This window comes from Theropithecus gelada, chromosome 15, assembly GCF_003255815.1.
Source record: "Theropithecus gelada isolate Dixy chromosome 15, Tgel_1.0, whole genome shotgun sequence".
NCBI classification, from domain to species: domain Eukaryota; kingdom Metazoa; phylum Chordata; class Mammalia; order Primates; family Cercopithecidae; genus Theropithecus; species Theropithecus gelada.
Window position 1 is genome coordinate 24,193,022 of NC_037683.1, and position 26,557 is coordinate 24,219,578.

The 26,557-nt window shown below is 40.0% G+C and overlaps 1 protein-coding gene across 2 annotated transcripts in view; it reads left to right on the top strand.

The window, feature by feature from the left end:
• ASTN2 (astrotactin 2) overlaps positions 1-26,557 on the top strand; it is a 981,001-nt gene that overhangs the window by 585,375 nt on the left and 369,069 nt on the right. For both annotated transcript variants that reach the window (XM_025359305.1, XM_025359304.1), the window contains one exon: positions 12,590-12,756. In XM_025359305.1, the coding sequence (XP_025215090.1) occupies positions 12,590-12,756 (167 nt within the window). The remainder of the gene's footprint in view (positions 1-12,589; positions 12,757-26,557) is intronic.

Here is a 26,557-nt window from a genome sequence, read left to right on the forward strand (position 1 = left end):
AGCAAATAGGACTCAACAATACATAAAAGATAACTATACACAGTGACTAAGTGGGGTTTATTACAGGCATGCGAGATTGGTTTTCTATTTGAAAATCTATCAGTATATTATAATTGTCAGGATCTCATCCCCTGTGACTTGCACATACAAGCCCAGATGGCCTGAAGTAACTGAAGAATCACAAAGAAGTGCAAATGCCCTTCCTCGCCTTAACCGATGACATTCCACCACAAAAGAAGTGAAAATGGCCAGTCCTTACCGTGATGATATTATCTTGTGAAATTCCTTTTCCTGGCTCATCCTGGCTCAAAAAGCTCCCCCACTGAGCACCTTGTAACCCCCACTCCTGCCCGCCAGAGAACAACCCCCCTTTGACTGTAATTTTCCTTTACCTACCCAAATCCTATAAAACGGCCCCACCCTTATCTCCCTTCACTGACTCTCTTTTCAGACTCAACCCACCTGCACCCGGGTGAAATAAACAGCCATGTTGCTCACACAAAGGCTGTTTGGTGGTCTCTTCACGTGGAGGCCCATGACAATAATCACAGGCAGAAGAAGAAAAATCACATCGTCATGTCAATGGATACAAGAAAAGCATTTGACAAAATTCCACACCAAAATGATTTTTAAAACTTCCAAAAAAAATAATAGAGGAGAACTTACTCAACTTGATGAAGAACATCAATAAAAGAGATATAGCTGACATATTTGTGGTGAAAGACTTAATACTTTCTCCAAAAGGTCAGAGACAAGAAAAGGAGATTCACTCTGCCCACTGTTATTCAACATCATGTGGGAAGTTCTGGCCAGTGCAATAACAGAAAAAAAAAAAAAAATCAAAAAAGGAAGAAGGCATTCAGATAAGAAAGGAAGAAATAAGACTATAAGACTGACCCATTGGCAGATCACATGATTTTTTTACATAGAAAATCTCAAGGAATCTACAAAAGAAATTTCTAGAAGTAATTAGTAAGCTTGGCAAGGTCTCAGAATACAGGAAAAATATGCAACATAAATTGTATTCCTGTATACTAGCAATGAACATGCTATATTGTATTTTTGAAATAAAAAATACAATACCATTTGCAATTTCTGAAACATAACAAAATATTCGATGTGAATCTGACAAAATATATAAAAAATACAATATAATTTGCAGTCCCTAAAAGGTAATCAAATACTCAGATGCAAATCTGACAAAATATGCATGGGCCATGTTTAGCTTTAGCAAAACTTTAAAATACTGGTGAAAGAAATCAAAGAAGATCTAATCACATGGGAAGACATACTGTATTCATGAATTGGATGGCACAACATAATAAAGATGCCCACATGCCTCGAATTGATATAAAGGTTTAATATAATTCGTATCAAAACCTCAGCATGATTTTTATAAGTATAGACAAGATTTTTCTGGAATTTAAATGAAAGGCAGAGGAATTATAATGGCCAAAACTTCTTTTGAAAAAGAAGACTAAAGTGGAATAAGTCTGTCTATCCTATTTTTAGGCTAACTTTATGCTTCTTTCACTCCATCCTCATTAACTTTTTATCGTATTATACTTTTATCTTTATTCATAATTTTTTTTACTCTACAAAATAATCATTTTGTTTGTTTACTTGTTAATTATTTGTCTCTTCTCTAGAATGTAAATACTATGAGAGAAAGGTCTTGTCTGTCTTGTTTACTACTACATTTTTGGCACCTAAAACATTTCCTTAGCACTGAGTAGGTTGGTGTTTGGTGAATATTTGTTAAATGATCTAAAGAAGGACTTAGACATATGGAAAAGAAAAAAATCAGCTAATAGTTTCAGTTACCTTTATTTATATTTTTATTTTTATATATTTAGAGGGTACAAGCCGGTCTCTTTCATGCTTACACTGTGTAGTGGAGAAGTTTGAGCTTTTATTATACCCATCACCTGAATAGTGAACGTTGTACCCAATCAGTACTTTGTCAATCTTCACACTCTTCCCACCCTTCCATTCTCCCAACTTTTGTAGTTTCCAGTGTCTGTCATTGCACTCTGTACGTGCAGGTGTACCCATTGTTTAGCTCCCACTTATAAGTGAGAACATGTCATATTGGACTTTCTGTTTCTGAGTTATTTCACTTATGATAATGGCCTCCAGTTCTATCCATGTTCCTGCAAAAGACATGATTTCATTCTTTCTTATGCCCTAGTAGTATTCCATGGTATGTCTGTGGGTGGGTGGGGAGAAGGGAGGGGTAGGAGTGTATACCACATTTTCTTTATTCAATCAACTCTTGATAGACACTCAGGTTAATTCCATATTTTTGCTATTATGAAATAACACTCATGTTATTATTGTTGCAGTAAACATATAAATGCAGGTTTTCTTCTTTGGTTTTTTTTTTTTTTTTTTGAAACAAGGTCTCTGTCGCCCAGGCTGGAGTGCAGTAGCGTGATCTCGGCTCACTGCAACCTCCACCTCCTGGGTTCAAGTGATTCTCCCACCTCAACCTCCTGAGTGGCTGGGAGTATAGGCATGTGCCACCATGCCTGGCTAATTTTTGTACTTTTAGTAGAGACAAGGTCTCACCATGTTGGCCAGGCTGGTCTCGAACTCCTGGCCTCAAGTGATCCACCTGCCTAGGCCTCCCAAAGTGCTGGGATTACAGGCATGAGCCACCGTGACCGGCCTAATGTAATGATTTTTTCTCTTTGAGTTTATACCCAATAGTGGGATTGCTGGATTGAATGGTAATTCTATTTTTAATTCTTTTTAAAAACCTCCATACTGTTTTCCTTAAAGGTTGTACTAATTTACATTCCTACCAACAGTTTATAAGTGTTCCCTTTTCTCCACAGCCTCACCAGCATCTGTTGTTTTTTGACTTTTGAATAGTAGCCATTCTGACAGGTGTGAAATGGTATCTCACTATGGTTTTGATGTGGATCTCTTTGCTGATTAGTAATGTTGAACGTTTTTTCATGTTTGTGGGCCACTGGCATGTCTTCTTTTAAGAAGTGTCTGTTTATGTCTTTTGCCCACTTTTTAGTGGTGTTATTTGTTGTTACTTGTTGAATTGTTTAAGTTCCTTATGGACTCTGGACATGTGACCTTTGTTGGGTGTACAATCTGTGAATATTTTCTCCCATTCTGTAGGTTGTTTGTTTACTCTGTAGATGATTTCTTTTGCTGTGTAGATGCTCTTTAGTTTAATTAGATCCAAGGACTTAGTCACAAATTATTTCCCAAGGCCAATGTCCAAAATGGTGTTTTCTAGGTTTTCTTCTAGGATTTTTATAGTTTCAGGTCTTAATCCATTTTGAGGTTTTTAAAAAATATATGATGAGAAATATGAGTCCAGTTTCATTCTTCTGTGTATGGCTATCCAATTTTTCAGTACCATTTATTCATTAGTGATATGATTTGGATTTGTGTTCCCACCCAAATTTCATGTTGAATTGTAATCCCCAGTATTGGAGGAGGGGTTTGGTAGGAGGTGATTGTATCATGGGGGCAGATTTTCCCCTTGCTGTTCTTGCAATAGTGAGTTCTCATGAGATCTGGTTGTTTAAAAGTGTGTAGCACCTCTCATTTTGCTCTCTTCCTCCTGCTCCAGCAATGTGAAGATGTGCCTCTCTCCTCTTCGCCTTCCTTCACGATTTTAAGTTTCCTGAGACCTCCCCAGCCATGCTTCCTATACAGCCTCTGGAACCATGAGCCAATTAAACCTCTTTTATTTATAAATTACCCAGTCTCAGGTATTTCTTTATAGCAGTATTATAATGGACTAATACAACTGGAGTATCATTTTACTAGTGTATATGTTTGTTGGCTTTGTCAAAGATCATTTGGTTGCAGGTATGTGGCTTTATTTCTGGGTTCTCCATTCTATTCCATTGATCTAGGTGCCTGTTTTTATACCAATACCATGGTTTTGTGGTTACTATGCCTTGTACTAAAATTTGAAGTCAGATAATATGATTTTCTAGCTTTGTTTATTTTGCTTGAGATTGCTTTGGTTATTTGGGTTCTGTTCTGGTTACATATGAATTTTAGAATTTTTTTTCTAATGCTTTGAAAAATGATGTTGGTAATTTGATAGGGATTGGATTGAATCTGCAGATTGCTTTGGGCAATATAATCCTTTTAACAATATTGGTTTTCCAATTTATGAGCATGGGATGTTTCTCCATGTATTTATGTCATCTACAATTTATTTCATCAGTGTTTTGTTATTATTTTTATAGAGATCTTTCACCTCCTCGTTAAATATATTCCTAGGTATTTTATTTTACTTTTGTAGCTATTGTAAACGAATTGCTTTCTTAATTTGGTTCTCAGCTTAGGTTTTTTTTTGGTTTATAGAAATGCTACTGATTTCTGCATGTTATTTTTATCTTGAACTTGATAGAGTCTTTAGGGATTTTTAGATATAAGACACAGCAAACACGGATAATTTGACTTCTTCTTTTCCAACTTGGATAACTTTTATTTTTTCTCTGTCCTGACTTCTCTGATGAGAACTTCCAGTGCTATGTTGAATAAGAGTGTTGAAAGGGGACGTCTTTGTCTTGTTCTAATTCTTAGAGGAAATGCTTCCTCCCCCTCTGCATAAGATATCGGCTGTGGGTCATGGCCTTTACTATGTTGAGGTGTGTATCTTAAATACTTACTCTGTTGAAGATATGTTTTTATCATCAAAGGATGTTGAATTTTATTGAATGCTTTTTTTTCTGCATCTATGGAGATTATTGTATGGCTTTTGTCCTGAATTCTGTTTATGTGATGTATCACGTTTATTGATTTGGATATTCGAATCCTCATTACATCAAAGGGATAAATTTCACCTGATCATGGTGTGCTGTTGGATTTGATTTGCTAGTATTTTTTTGGGGGGGAGACGGAGTCTCGCTCTGTCACCCAGGCTGAAGTGCAGTGGCATGACCTTGACTCACTGCAACCTCCGCCTCCCGTGTTCAAGCAATTCTCCTGCCTCAGCCTACCGAGTAGCTGGGACTACAGGTGTGCGCCACCATACCCAACTAATTTTTTTGTATTTTTAGTAGAGACAGGGTTTCGCCATGCTGACCAGGCTGGTCTCAAACTCCTGACCTCGTGATCTGCCCGCCTTGGCCTCCCAAAGTGCTGAAATTACAGGCGTGAGCCACCATGTCCGGCCTTTTGCTAGTATTTTGTTAAGCAAAATACTGACATCTATATTCATCAGGGATATTAGTGTATAGTTTTCTTTTTTGTTGTCGTTATTTCCTTGTATGGTTTTGGTATCAGGGTGATACTGGCCTGATAGAATGAGTTAGAGATAATTTCCTCTTCCTCATTTTTTTGGAATCGTTTCAGGAAGATTGGTGTTAGTTCTCTTTGGATGTTTGGTAGAAGTTGGCTGTGAATTCATCCAGTCCTTGGCTTTTTCTGTTGTTGTTGAGAGATATTTTTTATTATCGATTCAGTCTCACTACTCATTATTGGTCTGTTCAGGAGTTCTGTTTCTTCCTGGTTCAATCTCCATAGGTTTTGTGTTGTCAGGAATATATTCATTTTTTCTAAGTTCTCTAGTTTGTGAACATAATAGCCTTCATAATAGTCTCTGATGATCTTTTGTATTTCCATGGCGTCAGTTGTAGTGTCTCTTTTTACATTTCTAGTTGTATTTATTTGAGACTTCTTTCTTTTCTTGCTAGTGGCTTATCAATTTTTATCATTTCAAAACGTTATTTTTTCATTTCATTGCTTTTTGGGTCTATTTCATTTATTTCTGCTCTGATCTTTGTTATGTCTTTTGTCCTGCTTACTTTGGGTGTGGTTTGTTCTTGTGTTTCTAGTTCTTTTTTTCTTTTCTTTTCTTTTTTCTTTTTTCTTTTTCTTTTTTTTTTTTTTTTTGAGACAGAGTTTCGCTCTTGTTGCCCAGGCTGGAGTGCAATGCTACAATCTTGGCTCACTGCAACCTCTGCCTCCCAGGTTCAAGAGATTCTCCTGCCCCAGCCTCCCAAGTAGCTGGGATTACAGGCATGCACCACCACACCCGGCTAATTTTGTATTTTTAGTAGAGATGGGGTTTCTCCATGTTGCTCAGGCTGGTCTTGAACTCCCGACCTCAGGTGATCCACCCACCTTGGCCTTCCAAAGTGCTGGGATTACAGGCGTGAGCCACCGCTCCCGGCCGTATTTCTAGTTTTTTCAGGTGTCATGTTAGGTTGTTAATTTGTGATAATTTTTTGATGTAGGCATTTAATGCTATAAACTTTTCTCTTAGCACTGATTTTGCTAAATAATACACATTTTGAGATACTGTGTTTTCAATTTCGTACAGTTGTTAGTTGAGGTTGTGGTGAAGTTAAGCTGGGACCTTGAACACAGAGTGAGCCAGTCTTCACACCTGATGGTGGCAACAGTGGGGTGAGTGTGCCTGTTTTTAAGCCCCAAAGCAGCTTACTCTAGCTTCAGTGTTAGTAGGTTTTTGAGGGCTAATTCTTGGGCCATTAGTTGGCTTGCTTAGAAGCTAGTAGTGGGAGCAGTGGGCCCAATGTATGGATAGACTTTGGGGCCCCTGGGAAGCTGGTGTAGTGTGGCTGATGGCAGTAATGGTGGTTAGAGCCACCCACTGGGACTCAAGAAACCCATGTTGGTCTCGCTGGGAGATGTGATAAGTTGGGCGGGCTGGTCCCTAGTCTCGCAGTCACCCACAGCAGGATGGTGGGTATTGTCCTGAGTGTGCTTAGGAGAATGTAGTCTACCCTGTCACTCTCCTAGCAGGGTGGTGGCTGCAGCCATGTTACCTCAAACTCGGCCCCAAGGCTGGGGCACAGTCCAGCGTTAAATGCTCAGCATGGTGCCAGCTGTGGGCTGTGACCAGAAAGGATGTGGTCCTTCTCAGGTGAGCCGTATTGGCAAGAAACTGTGGTGAGTGTGGCCCACTTGAGTCTTGGTCTCACAGCAGCCCCTTGCAGGGCTGTGGCTATTGTCCTAGATGTGCATCGGATAGCCTGGTCTCCCTGTCCCTCCTTGACTGGGTAGCAGCTGCAGCCACATCAACCCAAACTCACGCCAATGGTAGGGTGCAGCTCAGCATTAAACTGTCAAAAATGGTGCTTTGGGCCTGATACCAGAGAAGGCAGAGTTCATCCCAGGCAAGCAATGTGGGCGAAAAGCTGTGAGAAGTACAGTCCATCCATGTCTCAGTCTCAATAGCAGCCTGCAGCAGGGCAGTAAGGAGCTTCCTGGGGATGTGTGGGAGCACCCAGTCTTCCCTCTCCCTCTTTAGAACAGTGCAGCAGCAGCCATATCTGCAGATTCTCAGTATCTTCTCAGGCTCTCAAAATAGTGCCCAGCTGTGTCTACTCCAGGTTCAGATGCCTGTGGGATTTTATGTGGGTGCTCATTGTGTAGCAATTGTTTTATGCAACCGTTAGGCACTTCATATGTCAGGCCAAAGGCCCCAGTAGGTTGAGGGTTTCCCCACAGCCAAGGTGTAAAACCCCATTTTGGAGCCCTGGGGGTTTCTCTCTTACTGTTACCCCACATCCAGGAGCCCATTCCAGCTCTCAGTTGGTTTCTGACTAGGCAAACTGCCTCAAAGTCTCTATTTACTTACTCCTGGTGCTTCTCATTTCTTCTCTGATGAATCTTAGCATTCTCTTCTAGACGATCTGTTTGAAATGTGTGTATCTACTTATTATTCTGGTTCCTCTCCATGGAGGAGGTACATCCTACCTGTATCTAGTCAGACATCGTGATTCTTCCCAACTAAGCTAGGATTTCTTTTGGGGTTTCGGTTAATTTATAACTTGTTTATATATCCCCATACATTTAGTCTTCATTTATTAGGCATCTATTATGTACCAGCTCTAAAGCCAGATATTTCAGAAGTGTTTTCTCATACAATCTTCAGAAGTGCCTCCAAGAGAGACATTATTTGCATTTTACAGATGAGGAACCTGAGGCTGTCTCTGAGGTGAGGCATCCTGCTTATATGCTCAGTGTCACAAATCTTTCATTGGAATTCAGGCCTGACTTTAGTCCTCATATTCTTGTCTCCAAACTGGCTCCTCCACTTATAGAAAGAAAACAGGCCAAAATAGTTTCAAGGACTTGTCCAAGGTCACAAGGCAAGCAAGCGGCAGTGATAGTAATGAATTCTAGTCTTCCTCTTCCAGTACATTAGATGTCTCTTTTCTCTTCTTGTAGGAGCTTCCTTCCTACAGGGTTCCCTTCCTACAAGAGGAGAAAAGACTAAAATCTCCCGGTTTCAGTATTCCATAGTCACTCACATTTGCGGAGTTTTTATTTTCCCAAACACATTTTACCATACTTCTTTATAAGTGTTCTATAACTAACTAATTCTCTGACAGATATGTATATTTATCTCTCAAACCAGATTCTAAGCTCTTTACAAATACCTATAACAGCAGAACTACTTGCTGATTACTGCATACATTTATCTGCATACATTTATCTCACTGTATTAGTTAGCTATTGCTGTGTAACAAATTATCTCAAAAATCAAGTCACTTAAAACAAAAAGTATTTATTATCCCACAGAATTGTTAAGGGTCAGAAATTCAAGAACAGCTTAGATGTGTGGTTCTGGCCCACCCCTACAAAGTCTCAGTCAAAATGTCAGCTGGGGTTGCCAATATCTGAACAAGCTTGGATTGGGGCGGGATAGTTTATTTGCAGGCTCACTCATGTTTTGCTGGCAGGCCCCAGCCTTACTGGCTGTTGGCCAGAGGCTTTACTTCCTTGCCACACGAGACTCTCCATAGGGCTGCTGAAAACGTGGCAGCTTGCTTTCACTACAGCAAGTGATGAGAGAGAGCGAGAGACAGACAGAGGGAGAGAAAGATCTCTCTTATGATCTACCTTTAGAAGCCACATACCTTCTCTTCTGCCACATACGATTGGTCACATAGACCAATTCTGGTGCAGTGTAGGAGGGGATTACACAAGTCTTAATACCAGAAGGCAGGAATCACTGGGGACCATCTTTGAAGCTGGTGACCATACTATTTACCCATCACAGTAATCACGTGAAGATAGGAGACTTTAGGTCACTGCCTGAAGGTTATATAACTTATAAGAGTAGTGTGGATTCAGATCCAAAGTTAATATACAGACACACTAAATGTCATTTCTGGCACTCCACCTATTCATTCAGCAAATAACAGGTACCAACTATATGCCAGATGGCTTAGGTAAAGCCACATGGTCCATACTATTATAACATTTACCTTTTGGTGGAGGAGACAGATAATAAGCAAAAAGCTAATTAAACACTAATAATATACAGATAATCTCAAACGATGGCTAGATCTCATCTGCCCCTACTCATCCTCAAAGGTACAGGGCATGAAGTCCATGACAGAGGAAGGAATGATGGTAACTGGTAAACCCACTTTATGTACTTAGAAAGCCTTTCCCACAGGCATGGATCAAATCTTACCTTTAATTTGCTGTGTGATGTTGGTCAAGTCCCCTTACCTTCCTGACCCTCAGTTTCCCATCAGCAAATCATCTTGGGGAGAGAGACTATAGGATCTGCAAGTTTGCAAAATGCTTTAACCTGAAGGGAAGTGAGTGTAGTGGACAGAGAACACCAAGCTGGGGCAAGGGAAGCCTGGCTTCACGTTCTCCATTCATGTGCTGAGGAATATGGGGTGATGTCCTCTAACTTTCTGGGCCTCAGTTCTAAAGTAAGGAGGTTAGATCAGCTCTAAGCCCTGCCTTGTTCTATCTTCCTACAACTAGACGTCAGTCAGCCAGTAAATAACAGGACTTCCTACAGCTACACGTCAGTCAGTCAGTAAATGACAGGACTTCCTACAACTAGATGTCAGTCAGTAAATGACAGGACTTCCTACAACTAGATGTCAGTCAGTCAGTAAATGACAGGGTGGTGAAGTGGCTTGCCCATTAGGCAGTTAATAGCAACAAAGTTGGGAAGCCTGAGAAGCTCTGCCTCTGTCACCACCAAACTGTGTAACCCTCTCCTCAGCTTCCTCCTCTGCAAAATGGGAATCATGACGGTACCTACCTTGTCTGCTGCAAGAAATTGCCGCAAACTCGGTGGCTTAAGATAATTATTAAGAAGTTTGTTCTCTGCCAGTGCTGGAGGCCAGAAATTCAAAATCAAGGTGCTGGCATTTGATTTCTGGTGGTGCTGCTTCTGGAGGCTCTAGAGGAGAATCCGTGCCTGGCCTCTTTCAGGTTGTGGTAGCAGCAGCATTGATTGGTTTGTGGCCACAATGCACCAATCTCTGTTCCACTCCCATGTCACCTTCTCCTCTGTGTGTGTAATTTCTTTCTGCCTCTCTGTCATAAGAACATTTGTGATGGCATTTAGGCCAACCTGGAAAACCCTGGAGGGTGTCCTCAAGAGTTTTGACACAATCACATCAGCATAACCTTTACCATAGAAAGTCGCATTCATAGATTTCAAGTTGCAGGGCTTAGGACAGAGACATGCCTTGGGAACCATTATCACCCTACCACTCTACCTCATGTATTTGCTATAGGGATTAAATAAGTTAAAACAGGTAAAGCACTTAGATAAAACCTGTAGTTTAGTGAACACGTTTAAAAAACAAATGTGGTAGAGAATCATTGGGGGATGGGAAGAACTGAGACCATACCCTGCCCAGGTGTCTTCTGTTACCTGGTAGGAAGATCAGTCATTCTTTTCAGCATGCTCCACGAGTCTGCAAACAGACTGAAGCCAGGTCCCAGTACCCACAAATGGCTCCAAATGACCTTGTGACCAGGTGCCCTCTTGTCTGACGGTGAATGTTCAGAGACAAGCTGGGGCTTCCTCTGAGCTTGTATTAATATGTACAGCACTTCACTCACATGGGAAATTGATTTTTTAAGCACAAAATGCAGCAGTTTTATAACCTTTCTGCAGCTTGACAAAGGCCATTTATAACCTACTTTCTCTGTCACTCTTCCTGGCGCCAGTCTCAAATGTCTTGAAGAACTCTTGCATGCATTTGTAATTATAGAATCTTCTCAGGCAAAATTTAATTTCCAAGAGGGCTGACCTTTTTTTTTTTTCTTATTGTGGTTTTTGTAAATTAATTTTTATGTGTATGTTTTATTATTGATGTTGTTTAGGTGACGGCATGGGAAGCGGAGCAGGGAGTTGGACGGTGGGGGCTCACGGAGGGAAGGCATTTTAATCAGTGATGTCCGGTGATAGATGAGGAAGGCTGGGCTCTGGGTGTTAATCTTTGTGGACAAGAAATGCCAGCAGGAGGACTGAAATAAAAACCCAGTACCTCATTTTCTCTTCTGAAGGCAAGAGTGTTGGAACTACTTCTCCATCAGCTGGGATGGAGAAGATGAGCTCAGCCTCATCAAATGATAGAAAACTAAATTAAATCAATAGCCATCTGTCTCCACAGTATATGATTTTCCACTAAAGGAGCGCATAGCAGGTGCCAGACCCACTGACAAGAGCATTCTAGCTGAGGCCATTGAAGGTAGAACTCCCTGGAGTTTGCTTAGGGACCAGAGGATTATGGGGAGGGCTGTGCATATGGCCAAGCAGAGCACTTGGTTTTCTATAAAGGGAGGGCCTTGAATATCAGTTTACGGCAGATTCACATGTTTTAAGATTCATTTACTTATTTAAGCTGGGGAGTGATGCTATTTAGAATTAGCACTCTGTTGGCCATTTGGAGGATGGTTTTGAGAAGGCCTGACTGGAGTCCGGCAGACTGGCTAGGAGCCCTTTCCATGATGTTGTGAGTATGCAGGAATCTCACTTACGGCTCCAGGGACAAGGGTGGAGAAGAAGAGACAAATTCAAGACAGGAAGGAAGGCAATTCACATTTTATAAGTGCCAAATTATGTGCCAAATTCTGAAGTAAGGGATGCACCCCCATGATCCACCTTAAGCTTCACCCGGGAGGCGGAGCTTGCAGTGAGCCCAGACCCAGCCACTGCACTCCAGCCTGGGTGACAGAGTGAGACTCCGCCTCAAAAAAAAAAAAAAAAAAAAAAAAAAAAAAAAAAAAAAAAAAAAAAAAGCTTCACAACTAATCTGTAGTTGTAGATATTTTGCCCGTTTATTAGATGAGAACATTGAAGCTCAGAGACGGCAAGTAACTTCTCTGGGTCACATAGTGAGAAGAGGAAAAGCTGGAAATTAAACTCATACTGGTAGAGGCTTTTAAATATATATCTGGCAGCCTCCCCATGTGACTTTTCTAACAGTAGACCCTGTAGGGCAGTAACAGTAGAAACAATAATGCGTATGATCCCAGCAATGTCAATATTAACAAGCAGCTGACATTTGCTATGCTGTTGCCGTGTGAGCCAGTGTTCTCAACACTTTGCTGACATTATCACTCTTCATTCTCACAATGCCATAAGAAGATAGTCACAAAAGTCCCATTTTACAGGTGGGCACGCTGAGGTTCAGAGAAGTAAAGGGACTTGTGGAACTTGTCACAAAGCTATTAACTGATCAAAGGAGACTGAATACCTTTCTATCAATCCCTGACACATGTCTCTTCCAGGAGGGAGGAGAGGGCATGATGGGGCCTACAACCTCCCAAGCCATAACCACGCTGTTGCCCTCTCTCTGAGCAGTGCCCCGAGGAGCTGAAACCCATGAAGGATGGCTCCGGCTGCTACGACCACTCCAAAGGCATTGACTGCTCTGATGGTTTTAATGGCGGCTGTGAGCAGCTGTGCCTGCAGCAGACGCTGCCTCTGCCCTACGATGCCACTTCAAGCACCATCTTCATGTTCTGCGGGTGAGTCTGTGTCCCCAAGGCCCAGGTGCCCCATTTACAGAAGTGAGGGATGCATGAGAAAATGATCAGACACTACAACTCAGCAAGGCTGAACTTTGACCTTCGATAGAATGACCTTTCTGCCTCTCCTGTTTTAGCCCAAGAACCAAAAGCCAAAATTATAACCTTCTGTTGGGTGGGTTAAAAAAGAAAAAAATGAGAAAAATAAATATTGGGTTAATAAATATAACCCATGCCCAGGCCTCATCCTAGAGCCAGGAGCTTTTTCCTACTGAAGCCTCCTGCCCTTCTGAATCTACCTGTATGGCCCTAGTCAGTGCAGTTTGGAGACAAAAGCAGACGTCTTGAAGGTGGTCACAAAGGTTTCAGGTTTGGTGCATAAAAGCACAGGCTAAGCCCAGGCTTCAAGCTCAGTTTCAGCAGGAATGTAACAGTGTGAGTGCAGTGTTCAGCCTTTCTGTGTCCTCATGTCCATATCTGTAAGGACAATTAATTGGAGGAGGGGAAGGCTAAAGGAAACAATGCAAGCAAAGCTTGTAGGGCAGCGCTGGCTCTCGAAGGACTCAAGCTGAGTTTTGAAATAAGTTTGAGGCTAAAAGGGGAAAATGCTGGGACTAACTTGCTGAGTGACCTCCGACAAGTCATGTTCTCTGTCTGGGCCACAGTGTGACCATCTGGAAAAGAGATCTTTGGGGAAGGATGGCTGACATTTCTTCCAGCTTACCTTGCTTTCAATTTGAAGACTGCAATGGCCATTACCTCTGCTTTTGACAGCACCTTGCATAGCATTTGGTCCTCAGTAATCACTCAAGAAAATAGACTTTTTTCTTCTCCTCTCCATTCGCTTTCTGATTATGTCTTAATACTAGAATATTTGCTTATCTTTTGACATTCTGTGACTCAGAAAAATAATCTTGTACTCGTGAAAGAAGTACATTTAATGCTCTCTTTACTAAGAGAGAAAAGCAGAACGGGACATTTAACAACGTTTTCAGTCCTATGTTTCACAAATAGGGGGTGAGCATGGGCATGGGTTTAATTTCAGTTTACCAGAAAAATTAATTTAACTTGTATGATTCTAGTGCGTAGAGTCCAGTTTTTCTTCGAGGGCTTGTTTCAAGGTCTCCTTTCCTGCCCTAGTTGCACTTAGGGCTGCTGGTGCCTTTGTGCAGGTATAGAAGCAGCTCACTGGAGGCCCTAGATATGTATCAGTAAAATAAATAAGAAACAAATTAGGGTATGCAGACCTGAATTTATAGCGATCTCTCCTCAGCTTAAGTGACTGCAGGGCAGTGTTGAGTAAATTATGCATGGCTTTAGATCTTCAGGCTGCATACAGAGTCAGCCATGTTCTTGTCATTGTTATTTTTCTCTCTCTGTGTTTGGGATGGGGTGGGGGCTGTTCTGTGGCAAATAACAACAGTAACAGCAGCAGGAGCAGCAATAATGGATTTTGACATCAGAAACTATTACCACCTTCCATCCACAGCACACTACAGGGAACTGTGGATTCAAAAGACACGAATTCTAATCCTAGCTCTGCCACTCTCTTAGGCATAAGGCAAGCCTTTCAGGATGCCTGACCTTCCATTGTCTCATCTGTAAAATGTTTATACCTACTTTAATATAATGATAATTCTGAAGAGTGAAAGTATTTCATATTTGTTACCCTCTGAAGGTTAAGAAACATGCCCAAGGTCATATGACTAGTGATGTGGCTCAATATCTCCTTGCTGTGTGACCTTGAGCAAGTTAATTAATGTCTCTGTGCCTCAGTTTTCTCATCTGTAAAACAGGGATAATAGTAATATCTGTCTATAGAGATGTTATAAGGACTAAATATATTACCATTTACATTAATATTTGTGAAATGCTTTGGAACAATGTCCTGCACAGAGTTAGCAATGTATGTGTTTGTTAAATAAATTAACTTAAATGATTCTAATAGCATTTGCTAGTGACCTGATGCACTAGACAGGACTAATTAATGGGCAAAAACTGGAAGCTTTCCCTTTGAAAACTGGCACAAGATGCCCTCTCTCACCACCCCTATTCAACATAGTGTTAGAAGTTCTGGCTAGGGCAATCAGGCAGGAGAAAGAAATCAAGGGTATTCAGTTAGGAAAAGAAGAAGTCAAATTGTCCCTGTTTGCAGATGACATGATTGTATATTTAGAAAACTCCATCATCTCAGCCCAAAATCTCCTTAAACTGATAAGCAACTTCAGCAAAGTTTCAGGATACAAAATCAATGTGCAAAAATCACAAGCATTCTTATACACCAGTAACAGACAAACAGAGAGCCAAATCATGAATGAACTCTCATTCACAATAGCTTCAAAGAGAATAAAATACCTAGGAATCCAACTTACAAGGGATGTAAAGGACCTCTTCAAGGAGAACTACAAACCACTGCTCAGTGAAATAAAAGAGGACACAAACAAATGGAAGAACATACCATGCTCATGGATAGGAAGAATCAATATCGTGAAAATGGCCATATTGCCCAAGGTAATTTATAGATTCAATGCCATCCCCATTAAGCTACCAATGACTTTCTTCACAGAATTGGAAAAAACTGCTTTAAAGTTCATATGGAACCAAAAAAGACCCCGCATTGCCAAGACAATCCTAAGCCAAAAGAACAAAGCTGGAGGCATCACGCTACCTGACTTCAAACTATACTACAAGGCTACAGTAACCAAAACAGCATGGTACCGGTACCAAAACAGAGATATAGACCAATGGAACAGAACAGAGCCCTCAGAAATAATACCACACATCTACAGCCATCTGATCTTTGACAAACCTGAGAAAAACAAGAAATGGGGAAAGGATTCCCTATGTAATAAATGGTGCTGGGAAAATTGGCTAGCCATAAGTAGAAAGCTGAAACTGGATCCTTTCCTTACTCCTTATATGAAATTTAATTCAAGATGGATTAGAGACTTAAATGTTAGACCGAACACCATAAAAACCCTAGAAGAAAACCTAGGCAATACCATTCAGAACATAGGCATGGGCAAGGACTTCATGTCTAAAACACCAAAAGCAGTGGCAACAAAAGCCAAAATTGACAAATGGGATCTAATTAAACTAAAGAGCTTCTGCACAGCAAAAGAAACTACCATCAGAGTGAAAAGGCAACCTACAGAATGGGAGAAAATTTTTGCAATCTACTCACCTGACAAAGCACTAATATCCAGAACCTACAAAGAACTCAAACAAATTTACAAGAAAAAAACAAACAACCCCATCAAAAAGTGGGCAAAGGATATGAATAGACACTTCTCAAAAGAAGACATTCATACAGCCAACAGGCACATGAAAAAATGTTCATCATCACTCGTCATCAGAGAAATGCAAATCAAAACTACAATGAGATACCATCTCATACCAGTTAGAATGGCAATCATTAAAAAAATCAGGAAACAACAGGTGCTGGAGAGGATATGGAGAAATAGGAACACTTTTACACTATTGGTGGGACTGTAAACTAGTTCAACCATTGTGGAAAACAGTGTGACAATTCCTCAAGGATCTAGACCTAGAAATACCATTTGACCCAGTCATCCCATTACTGGGTATATACCCAAAGGATTATAAGTCATGTTGCTATAAAGACACATGCACACATATGTTTATTGCAACACTATTCACAGTAGTAAAGACTTGGAATCAACCCAAATGTCCATCAGTGACAGACTGGATTAAGAAAATGTGGCACATATACACCATGAAATACTATGCAGCCATAAAAAAGGATGAATTCATGTCCTTTATAGGGACATGGATGCAGCTGGAAACCATCATTCTCAGCAAACTATCACAAGAACAGAAAACCAAATACCGCATGTTCTCACTCATAGGTGGAAATTGAACAATGAGATCACTTGGACACAGGAAGGGGAACATCACACACTGGGTCCTATTGTGGGGAGGGAGTAGGGGGAAGGGATAGCATCCTAGGAGATATACCTGATGTAAATGATGAGTTAATGGGTACAGCACACCAACATGGCACATGTATATATATGTAACAAACCTACACATTGTACACATGTACCCTAGAACTTAAAGTATAATTTAAAAAAAAAAAAAAAAAAGAACTGTGAAAGTCTTAAGAAGACTCAATGGGTGAGAGTATGTGGTGAGCTGTTAAAACCCATCCAAATGGTAATAAACAGGACAAAAGAAACAAAACCCAGGCATCCTAAAAGCAACTGCAGTTTCAACAGGATTTGGAAACTGTCTATTAGGAATGCAAATGAGAAGTTACCACACTTGTTAGAAGCACTGTAAACAATGAAAGCTATTAGCAGGTACTTGTGAGAGAGATGGTCTAGAGAGAAGTGGGATGCTATTGAATTAAGCAAGGAAAACAAAATAAACTCATTATCAAGAGGACCTTCCCAACTTGCTCAAAGCTCTATGACCTTCCTAAGAGTGTTCTGGGTAGGAGAAGGTTTAATAAATCTGTTTGCAACCAGGTTAATAATAGCAGCTAACATTTACTAAGGACTTTCTAGGTACCATGACTGTTCTAAGTGCTTTGGGTACATTAGCTCATTCAATTCTCATAACAACTCTACAAGGGATATACTATTATGATTCCCATTCTATGGTTTTTTGTTTTGTTTTAAAAAAAAGCACAGAGTGGCTCAGTAACTGTCCAAGGTCACATATCTGGTAAGTGAGGTTGTGGAGATTGAAACTTAGGTATTGTGGTTCCAGGCTCAGTCAAGACAGATCTGATGTCATTGCTGGCCTCTGGCCACATCTAGTCATGTGGTCTTTGGCAAGTCACTCAATTTCTCTGAGCCTCTGCTCTTTAATGTAGAATTAGAAGTGATTGTAGCACCATTGTGAAGATTAAATGAAAGTATACATGCACAGGAGCTGTCATAGTTAAGCACTCAGTAAACCGTAGTTATAATTAGTCTAATAAGTATACAACCATATCATTTAATTATGTAATTACTGGATTTGATGTCTTGTTTACTATTTTGTCTCCAGTACCTAAAACAGTGCCTGGCACATAGTAGGTTAAATTAATAATTGTTAAGTGAAGTTCCTCCATTAACATGGCTAAAGAAGTTTCCAGTCTGACTTTTCCAGTTGCATTTCCAGCCAGGTTCCTCTTCCTAGGTTAAGCCTACTGGTTTCAGTTTCTGGAGTTTTGACAACACTGTTCTCTCTGTGTCCTGTCTCCATCTCCTTTGCACCTCCACTGACTCCCATTTGTCCCTGGCCCTTTAGCTTTCACCTACAAGTTTCAATTCAGGCATCACTTTTTCAGCAAGCCTTCTCTGAGCCCTTAGAGGCGTCAGGTGTGAGATATGCAGTTACCTTGGAAGAGGATGATGATAACACCCATCCTTTCTTTCTTTTCTTTTTCTTTTTTGAGACGGAGTCTCGCTCTGTCACCTAGGCTGGAGTGTAGTGGTGCAATCTCAGCTCACTGCAACCTCTGCCTCCTAGGTTCAAGTGATTTTCCTGCCTCAGCCTCCCTAGTAGTTAGGACTACAGGTGTGTGCCACCACACCCAGCTAATTGTTTGTATTTTTAGTAGAGATGGGGTTTCACCGTGTTAGCTAGAATGGTCTCGATCTCCTGACCTCATGATCTGCCCACCTTGGCCTCCCAAAGTGAGTGCTGGGATTACAGGCGTGAGCTACCATGCCTGGGCAATATTCATACTTTCAAATGGATAATATTTAAATATTGACTGAATGTTGCATGGGGTTAGGGCCTATATAGAAAGGACATTTTTTCCTTGTCTTTTTATTTATTTGTATTTCTACTTACAAGGGAGAGGAATATTTACATTTTGTCTCAAAATCTAATTTATCCCAGTGAAATCCTGACATCTCTTGCAGACTGGACCTCTGGCTGGCTGCCCTGATTGTCAGCCTCTCATCAGTTTAAGTTCTCCAAAACGGAGTAAAACGTCCTTTCTCTGGGATCCCACAGCCCCCATGGCTCTCCCTGTGATCACCCCATAGCTTGGTTGATTTACCTGCATTCCTGTCTGTTCCTATCATACTGTGAACTCCTCATGAGCAGGGTCTAGGTCCTAGGCACCTGTGTGTCTCATTGCCATTCCCACTGCTTGGCCCAAAGACTTACTTGGAACCATAATGATTGAATTAAATAATTCATCCACCTAAGATTTGTTGTGTCCTACTCTGTGCCTGGTCTTTTATTAGATGCAAATAATCATTGAGTACGAGTTCTTCTCCAGCAGGGGCAAAGAGGTGCCTAAGCCTCACTGGGTCCTGACTGATAGTGACAGAGCACAAGTACCAAAATGTAGACAGAAGCAGGTGAATTCAAGATAGGTTGAGAAGGTCATTGGATATTAAGCTAAAGCCTGTAGAATAAATCCTTAGAACCAGTTTTATAGGTGAGAGGGCATCACCTCCTGTGAAGACCTTGGGAAGTTTATCTAGCAACAAAGTTTGTCTGTTGTGTGTGTGTGTGTTTACAGTGTCTACCAAACACACTTCCAAGAGAACTTATTTTACTCACATAAAGCCAATATATTTTTTAAAAGCTATTCATATAAAGATAGGAATGATGAGAGTCATTTTAAAGAGGGAAGAGAAAATGGTTTCAGAAGCTCAAAATGAAAGAGTCACTCAACGTGAGATAAATTTAACTGTGTGCTTCTTGGCAACCAAAGTAAACAGAGAGAGAGAAAAAATACCCCTAGTGGATTATACAGTTGTCCTTGTATGAGAAAAGGAAAGTTGTAGTTTTTTGTTTTGTTTTGTTTTGTTTTCAGGAGTTATACACCTTTTTCTGACATTATTTGCTAAGAGAGTTATTTCTCATATATTCCTGTGTAAGAGATAGTGAGCCATTTCTTCAGCATTTTTGAAGTTTCAAGCATTTTTCAGATCATTTAGAGGAGGAAACTCAGGCCCTCAAGGTGGGGGCACTCACAGCCAGTTAGGAGGTAAAATTGGGATAGGAGCTTAAGATATCCCAACCTTCTTGCTTCCAATGTAAATGAAAGTGCCCTAAAAACACATTAGCTCAAATAACACATCCAGTCTCAAATAGTCCTTAGTAGCCTCTCTGTCTAATATTCTCTTTATGTAATTTTAAGAGGGAAAGGAGATAAACATGTTTAATATCCATAGTAACTGGACGCCACTTATTTTCGCTGTCAAAGCTGAAGTCTAGTCTAACAGTAGAAAACACTGAATGATAGAACAGAGACAATGGCCTTCATTTTGATTATCAGTACCAAGTGGAAGAGTTGGTGGGAGGTGAGGGGATTCATTCAGGCACTTGTTTTATTGTGGTTTCCACCTTTTAGGTTAAAGCCTGAGCCCTCACCCCTTTCACTTCTGGTTGGAGAACATGAATTTTACTTCTAATCATTAGCATAGAATACTTGCATGCCAGGTCCTTGTCAAACATTAAAACTTTGCTTTCTCTTTTTTTTAAACATTTGTAAAAGCTCAGGTGTAAAAAATATTCACCGACAATTGATGGAAACATGTAATATCCATCCATTTGTCTGGATATCTATTTTCCAGTGTGGATTATATGGAACATTAGTTCCATGAGACATTCAAATATTCAACAACAACAACAACAACAACAAACTAAATGTTCAGAGTTTCCCATGTGGAAAAATCTGCACTCCTTAACTGCCTCTTACAGATTCCCAGAGTACCTGGGGATAGTCAAGTCTCTCCCAAATCATGCAGTGGAGAAACATATTTCATTGATTCTAGAGTGCCCATATTTTCCACATTTTAACATTTCTGAAGTGGGAAGGTATCTTAGTTTCAATGATTTGACAGAGTTTATTTGGCAGTCTTTTTTTTCCTTGTTTCTTTCTTAGTGTTATGCAAGCTGGTAGTGTTTCTTACCATTGTTAGCGGTCTTAGACTATACAAAATCTACTATATAATTAATCCAGAGTTTTCCATGGAATTCTATTTTCTATTCACTTCCTTCTTTTCTTTTTCGAGAAACTGTAGATTTTCCCTTGAATAAAACCTATAACCAAAGACCACTCAGAGAACACCTCCTCTGATCTTCGTTTTGGCTAATGTTGGGACAATCCTGAGGGTATTGGTGAAAAAGATTCCCATGATATCAGTTAGAAGGGTTAATGCAGTTGAGTTCCTTAGGTGCTGGTTCTAGCCCTAATGATCCCAGGATGAAGTTTTCACAGGTTTCTGCATTAGGAAAACTGGGAAGGAACCTGTTTCTTTCTTGCCTTAGTAATAGGATACTTAGATTTATTCCTAACATTGGTCCAAGTCTACCTGTTGTGCAGTTCCTTGAGCTATTCTTACCCTTAACTACTTTTCTCTCTCTCTCTCTTTTTTTTTTTTTCTCTTGAGACGGAGTCTCGCTCTGTCACCCAAGCTGGAGGGCAATGGCGCAATCTCAGTTCGCTGCAACCTCCTCCCAGGTACAAACAATTCTCCTGCCTCAGCCTTTCAGGCAGCTGGGATTACAGGCGCCCACCACCATATCCAGCTAATTTATTCTATTTTTAGTAGAGATGGGGTTTCGCCATGTTGACAGGCTGGTCTCAAACTCCTGACCTCAGGTGATCCGCCAGTCTTGGCCTCCCAAAGTTCTGGTATTATAAGCATGAGCCATCGCGCTTGGCCTAGTCTTATTTTTTGTTCTTTTTCTTTTTCTTTTTCTTTTCTTTTCTTTTCTTTTCTTTTTTTTTTTTTTTGAGGCAGAGTCTCGCTCTGTTGCCCAGGCTGGAGTGCAGCAGCGCAATGTCCGCCTCACTGCAAGCTCTGCCTCCCAGGTTCACATCATTCTCCTGCCTCAGCCTCCCAAGTAGCTGGGACTACAAATGCCCACCACCACGCCTGGCTAATTTTTTGTATTTTTAGTAGAGATGGGGTTTCACTGTGTTAGCCAGGATGGTCTCGATCTCCTGACCTCATGATCTGCCTGCCTCCACCTCCCAAAGTGCTGGAATTACAGGCGTGAACCACCACGCCCGGCAGCCTATTCTTAATATTTTTAAGGATTTGATTCCCTTTCTTATTTTAAAAAAGTTTCTAGGATATGCATTTTGGTAATTCTGTTGATTCCATAAACCATTGAAGAATAAATTAATAAATAAAGGATAAAATACATGAGAAAAAGAAATACTTTGCTTTGAGAGTTTGTACACAATACCATTTGTCTGTCGGTCTCAATTTTCTCCTTTGAACAACAAACAGATAGGAGGAGGTCATTTGTAATGAACTGGAAGGAGCACAGGATTTGGAGTAAGAAAATCCAAGTCAAGGTTCTGGCTTTTCCAAAATGCTCATGTGACCTTGATTAGTGCACTTAGATGTCCTAGGCCTCAGGATTCTCTGCGGCAATGTTGGAATGAAAGTACCCATCTCACAATGTTGCTATGAGGATTAAATAAAACATGCTCTGAGCTAAGCACATAGAAGGTTTTATGGTGCACTCTCTAAAATCCCATCTAGGTTTGCTATTCTCTATAATGTGATGGGTGTGTTAAGGGTAACACATCCATTGCCTTCAGCTAAAATGCCCAGTTTGTATCTCTGCACTCATTTTATATTTTTCATTTTGACACATGTATAAATAGAGTTTCATGTAGATCTTGGCTGGTTTCCTGTGAGCCTACACTCTTTAGAATTTCTATAGGAAAATCTCCCAGATGACAGAATGTTCTAAAGAAGCTATATAATTATGTGTCATAGTACAAAAATAAAATTAAAAAAAGAAACCAACAACTAAATAGACCTTAGCATAAACCTTCCTATGCCCTTAGGTGGCTCGGAGGGGGAGCGGGGAGAGCTGCTCCTGTTTCAAAACTCAGGGGATCATTTGCCTTTACAAGGATGGGATATTTTTTTTTCCCCTGAATCTCTCCTGCAAACCACAATCTTTTCCCACCCACAGGGAAAAGAAAAATCACTGTAAATCCACAGTTGTGATATGCTTAAAGTTGTACACACACACTCACATTCACACACACCTCTTGAGCTCCTAGGTTTGATTCCCAGCACTGCTATTGACTAGACATAGACATACCTCCATAAACAAGTCACTCAACTTCTCTAAACCTCAATTTTCTTATCTGAAAGTGGAAACAATACCTCCCTGTGAGTGTCATGCATTTCCTATTGCTTCTGTAATGAATCACCACAAAGTTAGCGTCCTAAAATATCACACTTTAGTTTACAGTTCTCAAGGTCAATATTCCTAAAATCAAGACAGTGACAGGGCTGCATTCCTTCTGGAGGCTTTAGGGGAAGATCTATTTCCTTGCCTTTTCCAACTGCTAGGGAGTATCTGCATTCATTGACTCATGGTCCCTTACTCTGCTCCCCTCTTGTTCTCCTCTGCTTCTAAGTTGCATCTCCTCTTCTGACTAACACATTTATCTCCCTCTTATGAGGAACCGTGTGATGACATTGGGTCCACCCAGGTAACCCAGGATAATCTTCCCAACTCAAAATCCTTTACTTAATCCCATCTTTGAAGTCTCTTTTGCCATGTCAGATAACCTCGGGTGTTCGGGATTAGGATGTGGGCATTTTGAGGAGGCCATTATTCAACCTATTACAGGTTATAAGAAGCAAACTTTTATAATTTGGAGTCCTCTAATTCAGAAACATAGTTTGTATCTCTATCAACTGTTCTTTTAAAACATTCAGTGAAGTTTTTGACTTTGTGCATAAAGGTTTTGCACGTGTCTTTTGGAGATGTACACACATACACTCAGACACACATACACACACAAATAATACATATATTTGACTTCTATATAATTCCATAGGCATAAATATAGACAAATTATATATATATACCTTATTTCCAATGAATGCCATATAAGAAGTTATCAATTATGTGCTGTGAAGCAGAAAAAAAAGGAATCAAAGAATAGCAACTATGTCAACTTTAAGAAACCTGGATCTAGGGAGAGGCTAGCAACTAGGATATGAGTACCAATGGAAATAAATTTATACTTCCTAGGATATGGAAATGGGTTAATAGACTGAATAACAACAACAATAACAATAATAAGCATAATAGCTGATGCATTACTTGAATACTGTATGAGAGATATGGTTTCATCCTTTGTATAAGTTATCTCTAATTTTTACATCCCCATGATAAGGATTGTCATTTTCCTTAATGGATTATGACACCAAAGCCTAGGGAAATTAGCAGACTTGATCAAGGTCATATAACTGGTAGATGGCACAACCTGTATTTGAACTCAAGTTTAGTTAGCTCTAAAATCTCAACTTGTGACTCCCTTAGAATCTCAATAAATTCACCAACATAGAAATTATACAGACTGGCCGGGCTTGGTGGCTCAAGCCTGTAATCCCAGCACTTTGGGAGGCCGAGACGGGCGGATCACGAGGTCAGGAGATTGAGACCATCCTGGCTAACACGGTGAAACCCCGTCTCTACTAAAAAACTACAAAAAAACTAGCGGGGCGAGGTGGCGGGCACCTGTAGTCCCAGCTACTCGGGAGGCTGAGGCAGGAGAATGGCGCAAACCCGGGAGGCGGAGCTTGCAGTGAGCTGAGATCCGGCCACTGCACTCCAGCCTGGGCGACAGAACGAGACTCCGTCTCAAAAAAAAAAAAAAAAGAAAAAGAAAAAAAAGAAATTATACAAACTACATTGTCAGTCTAAAAATGCAGTAATATTAGAAAAAGAGGAACAAACAAATTATCTACTTTGGAATTATATTTGTAAATATCTTCTAAGATATGGAAAAAATCAAACTCAAATTTTCACCTCGTTAGAAATGAGCAGGAGCATGAGGGCTGCATGTCAAACTTATGGGGTGTGGGCAAAGCCGCAGTCAGAAGCTTCAAGGCATTTATTAAGAAGCAAGAAAGATTGAAAACAAACAAATGAGGCATTTAACTCAAGCAGCCATAAAAAGAAGTATAAAACAAAGTCAGAGAAAATAGCAGGAAGGAATTAATACAAATAAAAGCTGAAATAAATTAAATAGAAAAGAAAAAAGGAAGCTCACCAATAAAATACAAAATACAAAAGGCCTATTCAAAGGAGAGAGCAAAGAAAACAAAAACACATTACGAATGAGCTAGTGCTTTAACTATAGAAACATAAAAGACAAAAGAAATTTAATGAGAACACTGCATAGAACTTTACACCAATACATATGAAAGTCTCGATAAAATGCATTATAATGTTAGAAAATATAAATTACGAAGTTTGAGTCATGAGGATATAGAAAATCTAAATAGGCAGATAATAAGGAAATAAATGATGAGAGCTAAATATCTACAACTGAAAAGAAATCATCAAGCCCAGGGGATTTTATAGGCAAGACTTATCTAATTATCAGGTAATGGATAACATCTTTCCTATATAAACTGATCCAGAGAAAGAAACAAAAAAGGATAGTTTTTTAAACTTATTCCGTAATCCTAATACCCAAACTGAGCAACTATATGCTTATCCATTTAGAAAAATTTAGTAGACATGTTAGAATGTTTAAGTTCTTTATGTTCGTAGGATATAACATCAACTTAGGAAAATCAGTAACAGCTTTTCTCAAATCAGTAATAACTATGTAGAAAACATAAAAGAAAGCATATATGAAAAACTGATCCTATTCCTGAAGTTTAAAAGAATGCAACAGTGTAATTTTTCACTCTAAAAGGCACATATGATCTTTACACATAAGCAAAGGAAGTACAGAGAGGTTACATAGTTTGTCTGAAGTCACACAACTGGTAAGTGGCAGACTCAGGATTTGGACTCTGTTAGTCTGGATCCAAAACATACTTGGATAAACCTCTACAGCATAGTGCCTTTCATAAATGCCCATGAATAATCTCCAAAAGACACGTGCAAAACCTTTATGCAAATAGTCAAAAACTTCACTGAATGTTTTAAAAGAACAGTTGATAGAGATACAAACTATGTTTCTGAATTAGAGGACTCCAAATTATAAAGATGCTGTATTAGTCAGGATAAAATAAGCTTTCTTCCTGTAGCCAGTGAGCCTCCTCCCCCAACCAGAAGTTTGTGCACAAAAGTTAATTTCTTATTTGTGCAAAGTCTATTGTGATTGTGGCAGTCTTCCTCCATCCTGTAGAATGCATCACGAACACATGGTTTCCAAGCTTGCCATAACAAGGGAAGAGGCAGCTTGAAAATCACAGGATGTTTTGAAAAGGCTAAGTCTGGTAGTGACTTGTATGGTGTCAGCACAGATTCCATTGTTCAGAATTCAGTTACGTGGCCCCTTCAGCCCAACTGCAAGACAGGCTTAGACATGTAAGTCCAGGAAGAGGACATGGTGTTGTTAAGGCAAGATGTCTTTGTCACAGTTATCAGAAGTGCCCAGCACAGAGTTAACTTGCAAAACATATTTATTAAATAAAAGAAAAGTAAATAAAATTAGTATTAAAATCTTCCCCCAATTTAGTTTACAAATTCAAAGCATGGCCACCCAAAATTCCACTAGGGATTTGCATATAATTTGATAAGCCCATTCTGAAATTCATTTGAAAGGAAAAGCATGGAAGAGCAGTCAGGACTTTGGAAATAGAAAACTAGTGTTGATGAAGGGGAGGAGTATTACTTTATTACTATATCCAAAACAGACAATAAAGCTACAGTAATTAAAATAGCTTGGAATTACTGCAGGAATATACAGATAATTAAACAGGAAAAACACCAACCATGTATACATGGCATATGTAGGGATTACACGTGTAAAAAAAATAACATTTCAAGTTTGTTGTTGAAAGGTCACACATTTCAGACAATTGTCAGCCATTTT